Below are 20,890 nucleotides of genomic sequence, written 5' to 3' on the forward strand. Positions count from 1 at the left end.
GTCTAGATTTGTTTGGCCTGTTTTTCCCATCTGAGGGAATATATCTTGATTGTACCTGAACTGTCTCCTCTTCAAAGGTAGTCCATGTTCAGCTACTGCTTTTCCTGTGAGCCTTTAGTTCAAGTCTGTCCATCCTAGCTCAGTTCTTGTTCCACTGAAGTCGACTTTCCACCAGTTAATTGATCAACCCAGAATAAGAACAAAGTCATTTTCCACCATGATTTTTAAACTTACATACCCTAAGTGTTTCCCCCACTGTTATTTAATCTACTTACACACCTCATTTCCAAAACCCAGATCTACCGGTGTTTTCTTTCATGTTGGGCTCGACACAATCTGCTGTTGGAAATTCTACTGAATACAATCTAGAAACTCTTGTCCCCCACTGCCTCTTACACTGAAACTGCTGCAGTCTACAGACAGGTTATTAAAGTCTCCCATTAAATCTACTCTATGATGCTTATATAACCGTAATTTCATTACAGATTTGTTCCCCTATATCGTCCTGAGTAGCTGGTGTATATATTACACTGAACAATGTAATTATATCCCTATTTCTTGGCTCCAGCCAAGCCAATTCTGTTCTTTAACCATCTGAAACATCTCGGTCTCTCAGACTGCAGTGCTCTCCTTAATGAAAACTACCATTCCTCCTATTTTTTCCCTTTGTTGTGTTTGCTGAACATGTTGTAGCTTGGACTATTTAATTCTCAGATGTATTCATCTTTAAGACAGGTCTCCTTTATTGGCACTTCATAATAGGCTTCGTAATCTTATAAACTATACTCCATGCATCCACATGCACCATTCAGTGTAACCCTGATTCATTACTGTCTCCCTTACTCCAACTCTTAAGTTAACTTAGAAAAATAACATCAAAATAGAGAATACTATCAGCATTTCATGCACCCTGATATTGCTTTCTAATATATCTCCTGGTTCCTACACCTTTGCTGAGTTAAATTAAACCCTTCTGAATAGCATTAACAAATGTGGTCCAGATTATGTTTAGATGCAACCCATTTGGCTTGTATAGGTAACATCTCTTCGGAGCCAGTCATAGTGACCCAGGAGCTGAAAAAAGTCCTAGAAGAAAGTAAAGACTGCAGATGCTGGAGATCAGAGCTGAAAAATGCGTTGCTGGAAAAGCGCAGTAGGTCAGGCAGCATCCAAGGAGCAAGAGAATGCTGTACTGTCTTCCAAGCCACACATTCATCTATCTTATTCTATTTCTGCACTCCTATGTGGCACAGGGAGTAATCCATAGAGGACTATTTTAAGCTTGTTTGCTAAGTTTCTACTTAGCTCCCTAAGTTCCAGTTACAGGGCAATATTGTCTTTCCTACAATTGTTACCAGTGCTGATGTGGATCATGACTTCTGACTGGGAAATCTTCCGAACAGGAAGGAAACAAGCATCCTGGAATCACACTGATAGCTCCTAACTTGCATTGTGACCAACTCGCTGAATGTGCTGTCAACATAGTTCTCCCCATTATGGATCCAATACATTCACTGTAGCTGCTGATTGAACTCTGAAATCTAAAGTTGAAGCTTGTGTAGTCTGTGGCAAATACTGCATATAGGCACATCTAGGTCATTAGTAGCAACCACAACTTCCTACATGTCACAGATGAGCATTCTGTTTGGCTGAGCTGCCCAGTCAAACTTGATCCTTAAACTTACATGTTAAAATTGTTTTAATTTTAAAAGTTTTTTTTTCAAAAAAAAACATAACTTTAATCTCTCTATAGTTAACAATACAAGAATAATAGAAAGAAGAAATGTTTCACCTTTACTCAAACCTCCTTCCTGTCATATGCCTGTAATTCTGCTGTTCTCTCTCTGTCTGTGCTGTTTGATCTGGGGTCAACTTTCTCTCATGTTTATTTATCTGGTACAGTCATTTTCTTTGCTGTGTTTTATCTAGTGTCCACTCTCCCTCTCTCATGATATTTTATCTAGTGCACACACTCTGCCTCTCTTTGCAACATTTTATCTGATGTTTCATCTCTCTCATTGCTTTATCTGGTGTCCATTCTCAAATTTTTTTATCTGGGGTCTGTAGATTCAGATAAGACAGTACATCATCCATCTCACCATTAAGAAAGTCTCAGTTTTACTTTTGAAAGGGACAAAATGACTATGATTAGGCACAACAAGACAGACAAATTTGTTTCTGGAAGCTCTAGTGCAAAATTTTAGTACGAGGAGGTAAGCAATCTAATATAAATGATCCAGTTTATATAAGTTATTCACTGAAAGCATTATAGCTACTGATGAGCAAATCAGAAACAAAAGAATTACTTTTTAGGTACGTATAGGAATTCTCTTCAAGAGTCTTTACAGTATGAAATAAGTTAATCATTTGAGAAGTTACATTAACACATGAACATATTGAAGACTACTGGAGAAAAGCCAGAAGTGAGAGCTGCTAGTCAGAAACATGTAATCTCAAGCTTAACAATGCTTTGGAGAAGGCTCTGACTGCTACCGAAATGACACCAATCCAATGACCAAGGTATCATGAAAGTACATTTTCAGGGTTGGTTTGATTTCTGGGACTGGAGATATACGTAAGTTTGCAGGGTGGATTGGTTATTTCTTTTGTAAATGTGGTCAACCAAGGAATTTTGCATGTTATATTTGGATGTTACATATTGTACATTATATTGTGTAAAATGTAACACCCAAGTATAATCTTAAAGCTAGGATTCTGAAGCACTTGTTCAGTGCAGAATCTATGGCAACAGCTGTAAAATAGGCTATAATTTGAAACTGTCTGATACAAAATAAAGACAAAATAGTTAAGCATTGCAGTGGAAGCTCCCTGAATGACATTGCCTAACATACCTTTTTATTGTCTCCTTAGATTTACGGTTGAATATATCCTCTCAGAGCCTCACCCCGAATGGAGAGGGAAACGGGGAAAGATTGAGATGTCCCTTTGTTCAGAATTTTTGACAGGGCGTACTGAAGAGTTGAAAACACTCTTGTGTATTTGTGGTCCAACTTCCTTCACTGAACAAGCTGTTGGGTATGTACTGTGGTACTCGGTTCATCTCGGATGATATTCTGCTCCTTCAAAATCGGATTTCCATAATCAAATTTAACTTCCAACTTAGTGCTTCTGTTATCTTTTCTTTGCTGTTGATTCTGTTACCCTCTTTGAAGACTGCCTGATCCTGATCTCTGCAGCCTATATGTGTCTTTCCTCCTATGTTCCCATTTTGTAATATCACTTTCCTCTATTCCTACCTAGGCCCATTTATCACAGAAATCTATAGCTGTGCTTTTATCAGACTTGACTATTCCAGTCATAAAGTTGAAATCCTTGGAGAAATCAACAGATCTGACAGCATGTGTGAAGAGATAACAGAGTTCATGTTTCGAGTTCAGTGACCCTTCTGCAGGAGGGTCATTGGACTCAAAATGTTTTAGATTAGATTATTTACTTACAGTGTGGAAACAGACCCTTCGGCCCAACAAGTCCATACCGACCCTCCAAAGAGCAACCCACTCAGACCCATTCCCCTACATTTACCCCTTTGAAATAACTTTGTAAAAATTTTTTTTAATTAGATTACTTAGTGTGGCAACAGGCCCTTCGGCCCAACAGGTCTACACCGACCCACCGAAGCGCAACCCACCCATATCCCTACATTTACCCCTTCACCTAACACTACAGGCAATTTAGCATGGCCAATTCACCTGACCTGCACGTCTTTGGACTATGGGAGGAAACTGGAGCATCTGGATAAAAACCCACGCAGACACGGGGAGAATGTGCAAACTCCACACAGTCAGTCGCCTGAGGCGGGAATTGAACCCGGGTCTCTGGCACTGTGAGGCAGCAGTGCTAACCACTGTGCCACTGTGCCACCGTGCCGTCCATTTAGATTACTTACAGTGAGGAAACTTTGCTTTTGCTTCACAGATGCTGCCAGACCTGCTGAGTTTCTCCAGGCGCTTTGGTTTTTGTTTGTTTCATATCTTCAGAATCCATAATTTTGTTTTATTTGACTATTCCAATTCTATTCAACAAGCCTCTCATTCAAACTTCAACTCATCCAAATCATTGCTGTCTATATCCTGTCTAGCAACATCCTACTAGACTGTCCCTCCTGTTTTTGCAGGTCTGCATTGATTGCCAGTCACTCAACATCTCCTTGATTTAGCATAGCCTGATTTTTAGGAGCTGCTGTCAAAGATTTTCAGTTTTATGTCAGGTACACAGAGATTGGAAAAGGATCACAATTATTTTGTTAGCTGTATTTTCTTTAAATTTTAAAATTTGGTTTAAAACATGGTTACTGATTAAATGTTTTTTTTATTTCAAAAATATACTTTACTCATAAAAAATGTTTACATACATAGCCACTAAAACAGCTGGTTTTGTTGCGAAGAAAAACACTTTTACTCTATCCAACAAACAAATCAAAGGCATTTCTTAATTGTGCAAGACTATGTTTACATGCATTTGAGGATAGTGGCATGCTTGTTTAGCTTGGCCACTGAGTTCTTGAATATGGCCCAGTCCATCAATCTGAACAGTCCCATCGAAGCCCTTTCGTTGCCTCAGACTGACACTGCACTCCTTTCTGAACTGAGTCCTCCCAATTCAATTTCTGCTTGTAAGCCAGAAGGAGGAGCACAGCATTGTGATTTGATTTTCCAAAATGCAGGCAGTGGATGGAGTGTAGGTATCTTTGATAGTTGGGAAGCAGTGGTCAAGGACGTTCAGACCTCTGGTAGGATGGAAGATGTGTTGATGATATTTTGGAAGCATGTTCTAAAGGTTGGCCTAGTTGAGGTCACCAGCAATGATGAACAAGGCCTCTGGGTACCATGTCAAGAATGTTGTATACTTTGTCAAGTGCACTCTTCAATTCCACATGGGATGGGATGTAGCCCGCTGGCAGGATAGCAGAGGTGAATACACGTGGCAGGTAGTAGGAACGGCACTTTACTGTAAGATATTCTAGGTCAGGGACAGTAACTTAAAAGGTCGCCATGTCTGAGTACCAGGAGGTGTTGATCAGGAGGCAGGTCCCACCACTCCTTACCTTGCCAAAGGACGCTGAGCAGTCCATTCGCTGAACTGAGAAAACCTCAGGTTGTAAGGCACAGTCTGGTGTAGCAGCAGTGAGCCAGGTCTCTGTTAAACAGATCACACAGCAGTCTCTTAATTCCTTTGGAAGGTGAGTCCAACTTTGAGTTCATACAAATTGTTTTCAATGGCTTGGACATTTGCGAGGTGTATGCTGAGGACGGGGGTCTTAAAAGCCTGAAGTTTCAGTCTCACTCAAAAGCCAGTGTATCTCCCACTTTACCTGGATAAGTGTGTGTGCTCCTGATGGCGTGCTGGGCACGAGTCGCAGCCATGAGTATTCTGGGGAGTCTTGTGCTGAGTTCGGTTAGGCCTCATCGATGTTAGGTCATCATGCAGACAGGTCTTGTTCCTGCGCTGGTCAGACCTCGATTCCGGGTGTCCACGAGGTGGTCAGGCTTGCGGGAAATCAGGAGGCCTGAAATTTCCCAGGGTTTGTTGTTCAAGCTTCATTGGTAGTTGAGCCTCGTTGGTCATAGAAACTTTAAACCTGAAAGTAGATTTAAGATAACATCATTAGTAATTCTGATCAACTACAAATTGAGGTTTAGATGAGCAGAATGATTAGAAGATAAGTATGAATAAGATCTGCTGTAAACAGCTCACAGAATTTTGCCACACTCTGGCACCAACTTGGAAAGATAGATGGGTTCAAGCAGCAGTGAAAGAACAGTGATGTAGTTCAAATCAGCATTGTGTGGTGTGGAAGGAAGCTTGCAGGTAGTGGTGTGAGTGTTCCTTTGCCTTTGCTTTCCTTGTTGACTTGGTGGTTATAGGTTTTGGATTTGAGAGGTGATATCATAGAAACATTGAGCTACTGCAACATACCTTGTATATGGTGTACTAACTGCTGCCAGTATTCTTTAGTGGTAGAGGAAATGAATTATTAAATTGTCAGATGGGATACTAATCAAGCAGAATGATTTGTTTTGGATTATGTCAAGCTTGATATTTGTTCAAGCTACTCACATCTAGACAACCAGAGTAGGTTGCTTGGATGTGTTGAGTAGAATTTGGAGAGTAAAGAGATGAGTACTCCCTGCAGAATTCCCAGCCTCTCACCTGTTCTTGTAGCCACAGTGTTTATATGGCTAGTTCGGTTCAGTTTCTGCTCAATGGAACCCCCAGGATGTTGTTAGTTGGGGATTTGATGATGGTAATGCCATTGAAAATCAAGGATTTAAAATTTGCTGTTGGGAGTGGTTATTGCCTTTCCGGTCCTTAATTATAAGTTTTCCACGTTGACTATAATCGTGCTGAAAATAATTAGGTTAACCTTATTAGGTTAATAAGGTTACTTATATTATTAAATGCAACTGTAAACTGCCCTTTAGCAAATTGTACATGCCTTAAATTCATTTAGATGGAATCACTTCCCAGTTTTCACTATATCTCAAAAAAAAGGTCTCAGGCCATATTTTTAACTGACTTCTTACGGCACTCCTCTTGGTCAGTCATCACTTTTCATCTCTGTTTCTATGTTTTAACATACCTTTCCTAGCTTGACTGGGCAAAAGGTCATAAGCTTGTCAACAATTAACATTCCTCAGTCTTAATGTGAAATTCTTTCACAGTCAATATTGATCCAACTTTCTGAAGGTTCACTGCTTCTTGCAAGTCAAGACTTGTAGACAAAATAAAGTACAATAATCATAAACCTGCACTCACTGGATCCAAATTCTGGAACTCCCCAGTAGCACCATCAGTATATCAGCAACTAACTGACTAGTGGTTCAAAAAGGCAGCTCATCACAACCCTGTCAAGGGACACCCACATCCCATGGAAGATTTTGTAAAAAGGCATTTGTATAATGGATTTGGTCGATTTTGACTCCTCTTCCCTGTTAGGGTTCCTGAAGCTTGAAATCTAGCCTACAGGAGTTTAAAAGGAAAAGGGCAGTAAGCTTTAAGTTGGAGCAGCTTTGGATTAGAGTTTGAGCTAGAGGCTGAACTATAGGCACTACAATGCATCAGGGAAAGGAAGAACACACTTATATTTTTTTGTACCAGGAGGTAGTCACATCACATAGGATAAGACCTTTTGATTTAGCAGCGTTCAGGGATAGGAGGATGCCATTATAAAAGAAGGAGAAAGTGAGGTCTGCAGATGCTGGAGATCACAGCTGAAAATGTGTTGCTGGAAAAGCGCAGCAGGTCAGGCAGCATCCAAGGAACAGGAAATTCGCCGTTTCGGGCATAAGCCCTTCATCAGGAATGAGGGAAGTGTGTCCAGCAGGCTAAGATAAAAGGTAGGGAGGACGGACTTGGGGGTGGGGCGATGGAGATGTGATGGGTGGAAGGAGGTCAAGGTGAGGGTGATAGGCCCGAGTGGGGTGGGGGCAGAGAGGTCAGGAAGAAGATTGCAGGTTAGGAGGGCGGTGCTGAGTTCGAGGGAATCGACTGAGACAAGGTGGGGGGAGGGGAAATGAGGAAACTGGAGAAATCTGAGTTCATCCCTTGTGGTTGGAGGGTTACCAGGCGGAAGATGAGGCGCTCTTCCTCCAACTGTCGTGTTGTTATGTTCTGGTGATGGAGGAGTCCAAGGACCTGCATGTCCTTGGTGGAGTGGGAGGGGGAGTTATAGTGTTGAGCCACGGGGTGGTTGGGTTGGTTGGTCCGGGTGTCCCAGAGGTGTTCTCTGAAGCGTTCCGCAAGTAGGCGGCCTGTCTCCCCAATATAGAGGAGGCCACATCGGGTGCAGCGGATGCAATAGATGATGTGTGTGGAGGTGCAGGTGAATTTGTGGCGGATATGGAAGGATCCCTTGGGGCCTTGGAGAGAAGTAAGGGAGGAAGTGTGGGCGCAAGTTTTGCATTTCTTGCGGTTGCAGGGGAAGGTGCCGGGAGTGGAGGTTGGGTTGTTGGGGGATGTGGACCTGACGAGGGAGTCACGGAGGGAGTGGTCTTTTCGGAACGCTGATAGGGGAGGGGAGGGAAATATATCCCTGGTGGTGGGGTCCGTTTGGAGGTGGCGGAAATGACGGCGGATGATACGCTGTATACGGAGGTTGGTGGGGTGGTAGGTGAGAACCAGTGGGATTCTGTCCTGGTGGCGGTTGGAGGGGCGGGGCTCAAGGGCGGAGGAGCGGGAAGTGGAGGAGATGCGGTGGAGGGCATCGTCAATCACGTCTGGGGGGAGTCTGCGGTCCTTGAAGAAGAAGGCCATCTGGGCTGTACGGTATTGGAACTGGTCCTCCTGGGAGCAGATGCGGCGGAGACGAAGGAATTGGGAATATGGGAGGGCGTTTTTACAGGGGGCAGGGTGGGAGGAGGTGTAGTCTAGGTAGCTGTGGGAGTCAATCGGTTTATAGTAGATGTCTGTGTTGATTCGTTCGCCCGAGATAGAAATGGAAAGGTCTAGGAAGGGGAGGGAGGTGTCTGAGACGGTCCAGGTGAATTTGAGGTCGGGGTGGAAGGTGTTGGTAAAGTGGATGAACTGTTCAACCTCCTCTTGGGAGCACGAGGCAGCGCCGATACAGTCATCGATGTAGCAGAGGAAAAGGTGGGGGGTGGTGCCAGTGTAGTTGCGGACAATGGACTGTTCCACATATCCTACGAAGAGATATAGCTGGGGCCCATGCGGAACAACTTCTCTTTCCAATCCTCCCACTTCCTCCAAACTAAAGGAGTTGCCATGGGCACCCGTACGGCCTCCTCCTTCAAGGACCGCAGATTCTCCCCAGACGTATCAATGATGCCCTCCACCGCATCTCCTCCGCCCTTGAGCCCCGCCTCTCCAACCGCCACCAGGACAGAACCCCACTGGTTCTCACCTACCACCCCACCAACCTCCGTATACAGCGTATCATCCGCCGTCATTTCCGCCACCTCCAAACGGACCCCACCACCAGGGATATATTTCCCTACCCTCTCCTATCAGCGTTCCGAAAAGACCACTCCCTCCCTGACTCCCTCGTCAGGTCCACACCCCCCACCAACCCAACCTCCACTCCCGGCACCTTCCCCTGCAACCGCAAGAAATGCAAAACTTGCGCCCACACTTTCTCCCTTACTTCTCTCCAAGGCCCCAAGGGATGCTTCCATATCCGTCACAAATTCACCTACACCTCCACACACATCATCTATTGCATCCGCTGCACCCGATGTGGCCTCCTCTATATTGGGGAGACAGGCCGCCTACTTGTGGAACGTTTCAGAGAACCCCTCCGGGACACCCGGACCAACCAACCCAACCACCCCGTGGCTCAACACTTTAACTCCCCCTCCCACTCCACCAAGGACATGCAGGTCTTTGGACTCCTCCATCACCAGAACATAACAACACGACGGTTGGAGGAAGAGCGCCTCATCTTCCGCCTGGTAACCTTCCAACCACAAGGGATGAACTCAGATTTCTCCAGTTTCCTCATTTCCCCTCCCCCCACCTTGTCTCAGTCGATTCCCTCGAACTCAGCACTGCCCTCCTAACCTGCAATCTTCTTCCTGACCTCTGCCCCCACCCCACTCTGGCCTATCACCCTCACCTTGACCTCCTTCCACCTATCACATCTCCATCGCCCCTCCCCCAAGTCTGTCCTCCCTACCTTTTATCTTAGCCTGCTGGACACACTTCCCTCATTCCTGATGAAGGGCTTATGCCCGAAACGTCGAATTTCCTGTTCCTTGGATGCTGCCTGACCTGCTGCGCTTTTCCAGCAACACATTTTCAGCTGCAATTATAAATGGGCGAGTAAGGGGACCCAGAGGGCAGAAGCATAGGAACTTCAACCTTTCTGATTGTCCAACAAGTCTGAAGTTTTTCCATCATGTTTGGACAACATGGTGGAATAACTACCTAAGAGATGGAGGGAGGGATGCAAAAGGGACTCTAGCAGTAGTATAGGTGAGTATAGTCTGGGAAATTGACCCTCTTCCAGGGCAGAGAAGTCACCAGGATTTGAGTATTCTGCTCAGCTCTGCAGGGATTCAATTGTTGTGGTAAATAATTGTTTCTAAAAACATTGCCAAGACAAAATGAGGAGATTCCACAAACTCAGTATGATGAGTTAGGCACCAAATTAAGAAGCAGAACCTCAAAACTTATAATCTATGGATTATGAACTAAACCATGTACAAATTGAGACTGACAAATTCAGACTAGAGAGAAACAAGTTCTGGTTTGAATGTCTCTTGCAGCAATACTGGGGAAAGTATTATCTGTACCATTGGGACGGTCTATACCTGAACTGTGTTGGGGCCCGTGTTCTTCCGATTTGTATAATTAGTGAAGTAGAGAGGATTTTATGCTAAATAATGGGAGCAAGGAATCAAATTCGGGCAGATGTCATAAATCAAAGTGACCAGCAGCATACCGATTTTTCTTTCCCTTTCTGAGGTCAGTGCACAATAGCAACTTCCAGAATTAGAAATCAATGCTGTGAATAGCAGTTCTGAGAAAGTGTGCCAGACTAATACCTGAAAATGGGCAGTTTCTCCAGTGAGGAAAGTTTGGACAGACGAGGTTTGTGTCTGCTGAAGTTCAGAAGAGTAAGAGCTACCCTGATTGAAATATATAAAATCCTGAGAATTATCTTGGCAGTGTAGATGAGGACGTTTTCCGGAAGAACCTGAAAAGGGTGCATTGCTTAAAAATAGGGGGGTTGCTCATTTAAAACAAAGATGAGGCGATTTTCCTTCTCCCAAAGCATCATAAAGTCTTTGGAATTCTCTCTCACTGAAAAGATGGTGGAAGCGTAGTTCTTGGCTGTTTTTAAAAGTAGAAATCGTTGGATCCTTGACAGCCAAGGGATGACAGGTTATCAGAGGTAGATGGGAATGTGGAATTATGATTATGCTTCAATCTGCCACAATTTTGTTGAATGGCAGAACAGGCTGGAGGGGTTAAATGGATTTGTCTGTTCCTTGTTCAAAAGCTCATATATGTTTATCTAAAATAGAGCCTGCAGTTTCGTTCAGATCCTAATCAGATTGTCTACTGTTCACATCTCATTTTGTTTAAAAACACTTTATTCCTGTCCTAAATAATTTATACCTTGCCTCCTTTATAGTGGAATATTATATTCATACTTAAGCCTTGTAAATCTTATCAGTGGTTGACCTCTTTTTCTAGCATTAGAGATAAGAAGCTTTTCAGAGACTTAGTTAATTGAAATTCCTATTCTTTTTAAAATCAGGTGATAAATTCAGCATCTCTCAACTTCTAATAATACCATTCACCTGATCTCTCCTGTTTGCACAGTGTTAGCTATTCTATATTATCATGGGGAGCAATTTATGTATTCTCTCTCTATTATAATGTTGTCCTGAGACACAGAGCTCAATACTAAAACAATGTTTTCTGAATAGAACTCTCTCTCTCAGTGGTTTCAACAGAGATGCTAGAATGCTATTGCCAATTTATGATATTAATTATTCCAATGCTAGAATATTCATTAATTGTTATTACATTTTATTTCCCCTACAGTTTCTTCAAACGGTTAGGATTCAACAGTGAAGAGATTCATGCTTTCAGTGGCTAACGTCCAAGAATATCAGCAACAGTTTTAGAAAGGTAAAAAGTCAATTTTGATGCAAATAAAAACCTGCTGAGCAGGTTCTGTTAAGTTATTAAAGTATTATTGGCACACGGCACTATGCATAACACCTGCCTTAGTTTTGATTTGTGTGCTGTATTTGATATAATTATTGTAAATGCATTAACTTTTTTTTAAAAAAGAACTTGCACTGTAATTTATACCCATGAGGACAGTGTTTGGTATTTTTGAAAGGCTTACATTTTTTGCCCTGTATTATGTTAAACGTGTAAGGAGATTTTTATTAATGGTGCCTCCAGTAACTGAAGACTAATAGGATGCAATATGATGCAGTATTCTGTAACCTCAGACAGATTTCTACTGTATTTTGGAAACAAAAACTACCGACAAGTAGGTTATATTTTACAGAAGATTTATATTGGAATGTTCCCAACTGAACCTGGACTGTGCACTGATATCCCCTTGTATTGCAAGCTGTATAAAGTATCTCTCAAGTGACCTATTCAAATACATTATTTCTTGAAAAATTATAATTTGAAAACTTTACTTAAACCTCAATAAAATACTTATGCAAACCTGAACAGAGTTGCACATTCTTTCCAACAGTGTCACATTGGAGGGATGTCACCCTGGTGCAGCGACATCAGACTAGTTGTATTAAAATATCTTGGAATAGAACGGCATAGCATGGTTTGACATTTTCCAATCTGACAAGTTAACTTTTTAATTTTGGCATGATTTGAGGCTGAAAACATAATTTCTCAGAACAAAACAAAAAACTTCATTGAAGGAAATTATACAGTTGGCAACTAAATTCTAAGACCAGTTGGATGAAAAATTAGAAAACAAATGATATTTTTAAAAAGTGTAACTTAAATACAGAACAGGGGAGCTAAGTTTTACTTGTTCAACTCAGCCATGGCCGTAGGAAATTGGCAATATTGATTTTTGGGCTAGATTATTTCTTTTTAGTTCAGACACATCCCAATATGCGCCATAACAAAAGAAAAATGTGGCAGATATTGGGAAATCTGAAATAAACCAAAATACTGAAAAATCAGTTAATAGGGAGAAATGTTTTAAGGTTTGGGTAAATTGTTACCTTCTGGCTCTCTGTCAGTGTTGTGAAACACCTGACAAGATTTTTATTGGGATGGCCAATTCATGGCCAGGGAGTGCGCTGACTATCCAATTGAGTATAGTAGGCAGGCCCTCAAATCTGAAGGGCCAATAGAGACCCTCTAGCTACATGGCTGTCACATTGACAGCCATTCAGTCCAAGTTGGGAATTGTTGATTCATGCAAGGAGGTGGATCCCTTAAAATGAAGTAACTCTCTGAGGAGAGGGTAATATATTGTCTTTAAATTAAGGCAGCCACAACTGCTAATACACATGATGGATGAGCGAATCCTCCGCGGCTACAGCTATGACGTGATGACAATGAGAAATATGAGAGGTGATGATGTTCCCCAGTGAATTGGAGCATTTGTGCACACACCCTTTGCATCCCTAGTGAGCTGCTGGGAGATTGTTTGATCTGAGGCCATGTCTCAAAGCCAGTATGGTGCCTAGAAGTAGATAGGAAAATCCCAGATTATTTGTGCTGCGAGGCCTCAGTAAGCAATGTGACTTGTCTAATAAGCTACTCACCACTTTCTGGGCAGTTAGATGTCATCCTCACTCCTCTGTTCAGCTCATAATAAAAATGGCCCAGAGTAGGGTGCATAACATAAGAGAAAGGAACAAGAATACACCAAGTCTCTTTACAAATCACTATTCAAATGGCCATGGCTAATCTTAACTTCAACTTTGTAGCCATTTCTCCAGCTGGCCACAAGACTGGTTAAGAGCTACAATTAAGAATACTAGGAACTTTGGTCAAGCTAGTTTAAATGCTGATCTAAGTTAAAACTGCAGCCAGGATTTTTTGTGACCTGCAGATTCCTTTGTTGTCCAAAAAAGGGAGGTGCCATTGGTGATCTACTAAATATACTGACACCACTATTACCTTCTATGGAATACAGTATGTGACTATTTGCAATTTGACATGAACAATTGGAAGTTGTTTACCAGTAGAAGTTATTGGCTAGGGTCGAACAGTGTGATCAGGTTTGGTCAGTTCATTGACTGAGTATCGGAAATGTTTCTGAGGCTCTTGTGGTGCAACAGTAGTGTTCCTACCCTTGGACCAGGAGATCCTAATTCAAGTCCCGCCTACTTCAGAGGGTTGGAATAATATCTCTGGACAGGTTGATTTTAAAAATAAAGGTTAAATTTTAAAAATCCCAGTAATGTTTTTGGGATAACATTTAGCACACTTTGGGATAAAAGTGACCAGCACAAAAGGATTTTGCAGAAGTGAGCCCTTGAGACCACCATTCTGAACATAGAACAGCACAACACAGGAACAGGCTGAGCGTGTCGCTGAATTAAACTAATTTGTTCTGCCTGTCCTTGGTCTATATCCCTCCGTTCCTTGAGTATTTATGTGCTAATCTAAAAATCCCTTAAACACCCCTATCTGCTTCCACCACAATCCCTGACAGCATATTTCAGACTCCTACCACTCTTGTGTAAGAGGAAACTTTCCTCAAACATCTCCTTTGAATTCCCCACCCACCCAGCCTCACCCAATCTTAAATGCATGCCCCCTAGTGTTAGGCATTCCAACTCCGGGTTGGTGATCAGAATCTTTCCCAATCTACCTATCTCAAATTTTATAGACTTCAGTCACGTCTCCCCTCCAGAGAAATGTCACTCCAGAGAAAATAACCCAAGTTTTTGTAGCCTCTCCTTATAGCTCATACCCTCTAAGCCATGCAGCATCCTGGTAAAACCTCTTCTGCACCCTCTCCAAAGCTTCCATATCCTTCTTGTGTTGTGGCAATCAGAATTGAATGCAGTACTAAGTGTGGCCTAACCAAAGTATTAAAGCTGCAACATGACATCCTGACTCTTGTACTCAGTTCCCTAACCACTAAAAGTGCAGCACCTCACACTTACCCAGATTAAGCTCCATCTACCATTTCTTTGCCCATATCTGCAACTGATCTATATCCCGCTGAATCCCTTGACAACTTCCTACGCTATCCACAACTCAGCTGATCTTTGTAACCAAGTCATTCATATATAGTACAAACAGCAAAATGTCCCAGAATGGAACTCCACAGAACACCACTAATCGTGGACCTCCAGCCAGAAAAACCGCCCTTCCATCGCTACCCTCTACCTTCTGTGACAAAGCCAAGTCTGAATACAAGCAGCCAAATCACCATCAATCCTGTGCATCTTAAATCTTCTGGATGAGCCTAGCGTAGGGATCTTGTCCAAACCTTACTAAAATCCAAGTAGACAACATCCACTGGTCTACCCTCATCGATTACCTTCTTCACCTCCTCAAAAAATTCAATCAAGTTAGTGAGACTTGACCCACCTCGCACAAAGCCATGCTGACTGTCCCTAATTAGGCCATGCTTTTCCAAATATGTGGAAATCCTATCCCTAAGAATTCTCCCAAATAGCTTCCAAACCACCCAAGATGAGATTCACCAGTCTATAGTTTCCTGGATTATCCCTATCTCCTTACTTGAACAAAGGAACAACATTAGCTACTCACTAGTCGTCCCCCTCTAGTGGCTCGCGAGAATACAAAGATCTTAATCCATGCCCCAGCAATCTCCTCTCTTGCCTCTCTCAATAACCTGGGGTAGGTACCATTGGGCCCTAGCGACTTGGCATAATGTTCTTCAAGAGACCCAGCAGCACTTCTTTTTTGATCTGAAAATGCCTGAGCATATTAGCATGTTCAACACAAATCTCACTGTTCTCCATGCCCTTCTGAGTGAATACTGACACAAAGTACTCCTTTAGGATCACACCCAAATCTTCTGCCTCCAAGCACAAGTTCCCTCCTTGTCTGGTCCTACCTTATCCCTAGTTATCCTCTGGGATTCTTTTTGACCCTCCTTGCCATGTCATTTCATGGCCCCTTCTGCTCTCCTAATTCCATGCTTGAGTCCTTTCCTGCTCTTGGATGCATTTATATACTGCCTTGTCTAAGCCTCTTGCTGTAAGGGACTCTCAATCAATATTGGGCAAGTTAATGTCACCCACTACGACAACTCTTATTATTGAATCTTTACATAATCTGCCCACATACTTGTTCCTCAATCTCTGTGGCTGTTGGGGATCTGAGGGATTGCACCCAACTTATTTTTGAGCTCTACCCATATTGCCTCAGTAGATGAGCTGTCCAATGTCCTCTGAGTGCAGATCTAAAATTCTCCCTGATAGTTAACGCAGCTTCTCCAGCATTTACCTTCCGATCTTGTCTAAAACAACGAAACCCTGGAATGTTGGGCAGCCAGTACAGTCCCTATCTCAACCAAGTCTCTGTAATGACCACGGCATCTTCATTCTATGGACTGATCCACACTTTAAGCTCATCTGCCTTACCTATAATACTCATTGTATTCAGATAAATGCACTTCAGCCCATTAGTGCCATTGTGTTAATTTCTGGTCTCAGCCTTTCCTTCCTTTCTGATTTGCTGGTCCTAACATCTAACTTCCTCTTAATCCCTACACTTGCTGATATGCTGCTCTGGTTTCCAGCCCCTGCCACCCTAGTTTAAAACATCCCAAGTAGTTCTAGTGAACCTCCCTGCAAGGTTATTAGTTCCCCTTCAGTTTAGGTACAACCCTGTTCCAGAACAGGTCGCAATGATCCAAGAATCTGAAACCCCAGCCCCCTGCACCAGCTCCTTAGCCATGGATTCATTCATCCATCCATCCTATCTTTCTATTCCTTGCCTCACTAGCACGTGAAACTGGTAGTAACACAGAAAATACTAGCCTCAGTCCTGTTTTTCCACTTCTTTCTTAACTCCAGGTATTCAACTCCATAAGCTCTCATTCCTCTTTCTACCTATGTCATTGTGCACATTGATACCAATGACCTCTGGCTTCTCACCCTCCCCCTTAATTTCATTCAACCACTCAGACATCCTTGACCGTGGCACCAGCCCTGGCTGCTGCTATTATACTCAGAGAGATGTACTTATCCATTAGTTATCTCCAGAGAAACAAGAGAACCAAGATCTATACCAAGAGCAAAAGTTGGTCGCTTCTCTCAAATAGTGGTGGTACTTGTTTCAAGCCTACAGCTAGAGTAAATTAATGTTTCAATTAAAGTAAGGCAAAGTGAAGCTAACTGAAATGGAGTTAAAGATGAAGTTTGATAAAGTAATAAGTAAATGTTGCAACAAAATGTATGTTTTATGTTGAGTATTTGTACAAAAAAAATTAAATCAAGAAGGCTTTGGTGGCATGGTGGCTCAGTGGTTAGCACTGCTGCCTTGCAGCACCAGGGATCTAGGTTCAATTCCACCCTTAAGTTTTAGATGTTTCTTCTGGAGAAGGTGCAAAACTTGACCTACTCTTGGGAACTAAGGCAGGGCAGGTGACTGAGGTGTCAGTGGAGGAGCACTTTGGGGTCAGAAACCATAATTCTAATAGTCTTAAAATAGTTATGGAAAAGCATAGATCTGATCTAAAAGTTGAAGTTCTAAATTGGAGGAAGGCTTATTTTTACGGTATTAGGCAAGAACTTTCAAAAGCTGATTGGGCACAGATTTTTGCAGGTAAAGGAACAGCTGGAAAATGGGAAGCCTTCAAAAATGAGATGATGAGAATCCAGAAACAGTATATTCCTGTTAGGGTGAAAAGCAAGGCCAGTAGGTGTGATAAATGCTGGATGACTAGAAAAATTGAGATTTTGATAAAGATAAGGAAGGATGCATATGTCAGGTTTAGACAGTAGAGATCGAGTGAATCCTTAGAAGTGTATCAGGGCAGTAGGAGTATAATTAAGAGGGAAATCAAGAGGGCAAAAAGGGGACATGAGATAGCTTTGGCAAATAGGTTTAAGGAGAATGCAAAGAGATTCTATGAGTACATTGAGGACAAAAGGGTAACTAGGGAGAGAATAGAGCCCCTCAAAGATCAGCAAGGCAGCCTACATGTTGAACCACAGGAAATGGGGGAGATACTAAACAAGTATTTTGTATCAGTGTTTATTATGGAGAAGGACTTGGACGATATAGAACATGGGGAAATAGAGGGTGACATCTTGATAAATGTCCATATTATACAGGTGATGTTAGATGTCTTAACATTCATAAAAAGTGGATAAATCCCCAGGACCTGATCAGGTATACCCTAGAACTCTGTGGGAAGTGATTGTTGGCACCCTTGCTGAGATATTTGGATTATCGATAGTCACAGGTGAGGTGCCGGAAGACTGGAGGTTGGCTAACATGGTGCCACTATTTAAGAAAGTTGTTAAGGAAAAGCCAGAAAACTGTAGAGAGATGAGCCTGACATCAGTGGTGAGCAAGTTGTTGGAGGGAATCCTAAGGGAGAGGATGTACATGTCTTTGGAAAGGCAAGGACTGATTAGAGATAGTCAACATGGCTTTGTGCGTGGGGAAATCATGTCTCATGAACTTGACTGAGTTTTTTGAAGAAGTATGGAGAAGAGGATTGATGAGGGCAGAGTGGTGGACATGATCTATATGGACTTCAATATGGCTTTTGACAAGATTCCTCATGGTACAATGGTTAGCAAAGTTAGATCTCATGGAATGCAGGGAGAACTAGCCACTTGGATACAGAACTGATTCAAAGGTAGAAGACAGAGGGTGGTGGTGGAGGGTTTTCTCTCAGACTGGAGGCTTGTGACCAGTGTTGTGCCACAAGGATCAGTGTTGGGTCCATTGCTTTTCATCATTTATATAAATGATTTGGATGTGAGCATAGGAGGTATAGTTAGTAAGTTTGCATATGACATCAAAATTGGAGGTGTAGTGGACAGTGAAGAAGGTTACCTCTGAGTACAACGGGATCTTGATCAGAAGGGCCAATGGGCTGAGGAGTGGCAGATGGAGTTTAGGTTAGATAAATGCGAGGTGCTGCATTTTGGAAAGGTAAATCAGAGCAGGGTTATACACTTAATGGTAAGGTCCTGGGGAGTGTTGCTGAATAAAGAGACTTTGGAGTGCAGGTTCATAGCTCCTTGGAAGTGGAGTCGCATGTCGATAGGATACTGAAGAAGGCATTTGGTACGCTTGTCTTTATTGGTCAGAGCATTGAGTTAGAGAAGTTGGGAGGTCATGTTGCGGCTGTACAGGTAATTGGTTAGGCCACTTTTGGAATATTGCATTGCAATTCTGGTCTCCTTCCTATCAGAAAGATACTGTGAAACTTGAAACGGTTCAAAAAAAGATTTGTAAAGATGTTGCCAGGGTTGCCAGGGTTTGAGCTATAGGGAGACACTGAACAGGCTGGGGTTGTTTTCCCTGGAGCGTCGGAGGCTGAGGAGTGACCTTATAGAGATCCACTGCCTTGGGTACTGCCAGCCTTTTTAGCACCTCTTATCTATTGCTATGTAGCTCAGTTGCTCAATACCCACATTTTCAACTGTACCAAAGTAGAAAATGATAGCAATGGCTAAGACAGAACCAAAGTACTCATTTACTGCTCTGTTATACCTTTTGCCTCAGTGAGCAGCTTGCCCCGCTTGTTCCTCTGGGCCTCATTCATAAATCTTTTACTATTACTGAAACCTGCACTCCAAAGTCTCTTTATTTATTTTAGCACAGCCTGCCATCCTTTGCTTCCCCCCAGCCTTCCTTATTCCAGCCTTAGCCTCTCTCTTGCATTTGAGATACTCTTCCTGATTTCTACTGCTACATTATTGTGGTATGTATTAAATGCCTTTTTTCCTTCCTTATCTTCTCATCAATGTCTTTAGTAATTTTGAATACCCTATATTTATTTATCTTCATAGGCATGTACCTAACTTGTATCCTATTCATCTCTCTTTGGAAAGTTTCCCATTTTTTATCTTTTGTTTTAACCACCAACGTGGATTTCCACTCAATCTGCTCCAGTTCAACTTTTGAATCCCTAAAGTCTGGCCTTTTCCAGTCTGGGGTCTTAATCATAGGCTGATATGTTTTTTTTCAAACTTAATATCAAACATCATTGTATGATGACCGCTATTTTCCAAATGCGTCACCCACACTGACATTCTCCACTTGCTCTGCCTCATTTCCTCGGACCAGATTCAGCACAGCTCTCGCAATGGTCAGACTAGATTTGTACAGGATATGGAGGAACCGGTATTAGATGGAGGTGGACAAAGTTAAAAGTCACGCCACACCAGGTTACAGTCCAACAGGTTTATTTGGAAGCACCAGCTATCGAAGCGCTGTTTCTTCATCAGATGGTTGCGGAGTGGAAGATCATAAGACACAGAATTTATCGCAAAAATGACAATGTCATGCAACCGAAATGATAGATTGAACAAAACCTGGATTGTTACGTCTTTCATTTTTGAGAATGAATTGCAAATTTTAGTTCATTAATATGTTAGTCCCAGAACTTTTTCTAAGTCATCATCTTGAGATAATGTTAAGGTGTAAGGGGTACTGTACCTTCAAGAGAGTTAAAAGCTAGTAGAACTACCAGACACAGCGCCAAGTGTCTGAATAAGGTAACAATGTAACATTTGATCGACTAGCTAGATTAGCTGGTTGCCTGGAGATGACAAAACATATTCAAATTCAGCCAATCAGTTTAATTTATACCCCAAAAATACCAAACTCCAATCAAGTTTGAATGTAGTATATTGACACCGTTAAAAGCCAATGACACAATCCGATGCTTTGAGGGTATAAGACCGGGTAAACCTGACCAGTTGAGAAGAACTGAAAATGTGTTGCTGGTTAAAGCACAGCAGGTTAGGCAGCATCCAAGGAATAGGAAATTCGACGTTTCGGGCATAAGCCCTTCATCAGGAATGAGGAGTGTGTGCCAAGCAGGTTAAGATAAAAGGTAGGGAGGAGGGACTTGGGGGAGGGGCGTTGGAGATGTGATAGGTGGAAGGAGGTCAAGGTGAGGGTGATAGGCCGGAGTGGGGTGGGGGCGGAGAGGTCAGGAAGAAGATTGCAGGTTAGGAGGGCGGTGCTGAGTTGAGGGAACCGACTGAGACAAGGTGGGGGGAGAGGAAATGAGGAAACTGGAGAAATCTGAGTTCATTCCTTGTGGTTGGAGGGTTCCCAGGCGGAAGATGAGGCGCTCCTCCTCCAGCCGTCGTGTTGTTATGTTCTGCCGGTGGAGGAGTCCAAGGACCTGCATGTCCTCGGTGGAGTGGGAGGGAGAGTTAAAGTGTTGAGCCACGGGGTGGTTGGGTTGGTTGGTCCGGGCGTCCCAGAGGTGTTCTCT

The 20,890-nt window shown here is 42.7% G+C and overlaps 1 protein-coding gene across 4 annotated transcripts in view; it reads left to right on the forward strand.

Moving 5' to 3' along the window:
* Positions 1 to 20,890, forward strand: part of LOC132831459 (cytochrome b5 reductase 4) — a 150,183-nt gene that overhangs the window by 92,179 nt on the left and 37,114 nt on the right. For 2 of the 4 annotated variants that reach the window (XM_060849628.1, XM_060849634.1), the window contains exons 15-16: positions 2,872 to 3,036; positions 11,533 to 11,619. In XM_060849628.1, coding sequence (XP_060705611.1) covers positions 2,872 to 3,036; positions 11,533 to 11,587 — 220 coding nt within the window. In that variant the 3' untranslated portion in view covers positions 11,588 to 11,619. Of the gene's footprint in view, positions 1 to 2,871; positions 3,037 to 11,532; positions 12,153 to 20,890 lie in introns of those variants that run through there. The other 2 variants (XM_060849620.1, XM_060849642.1) reach the window with 1 other exon arrangement.

This window comes from Hemiscyllium ocellatum, chromosome 3, assembly GCF_020745735.1.
Source record: "Hemiscyllium ocellatum isolate sHemOce1 chromosome 3, sHemOce1.pat.X.cur, whole genome shotgun sequence".
NCBI classification, from domain to species: Eukaryota; Metazoa; Chordata; class Chondrichthyes; order Orectolobiformes; family Hemiscylliidae; genus Hemiscyllium; species Hemiscyllium ocellatum.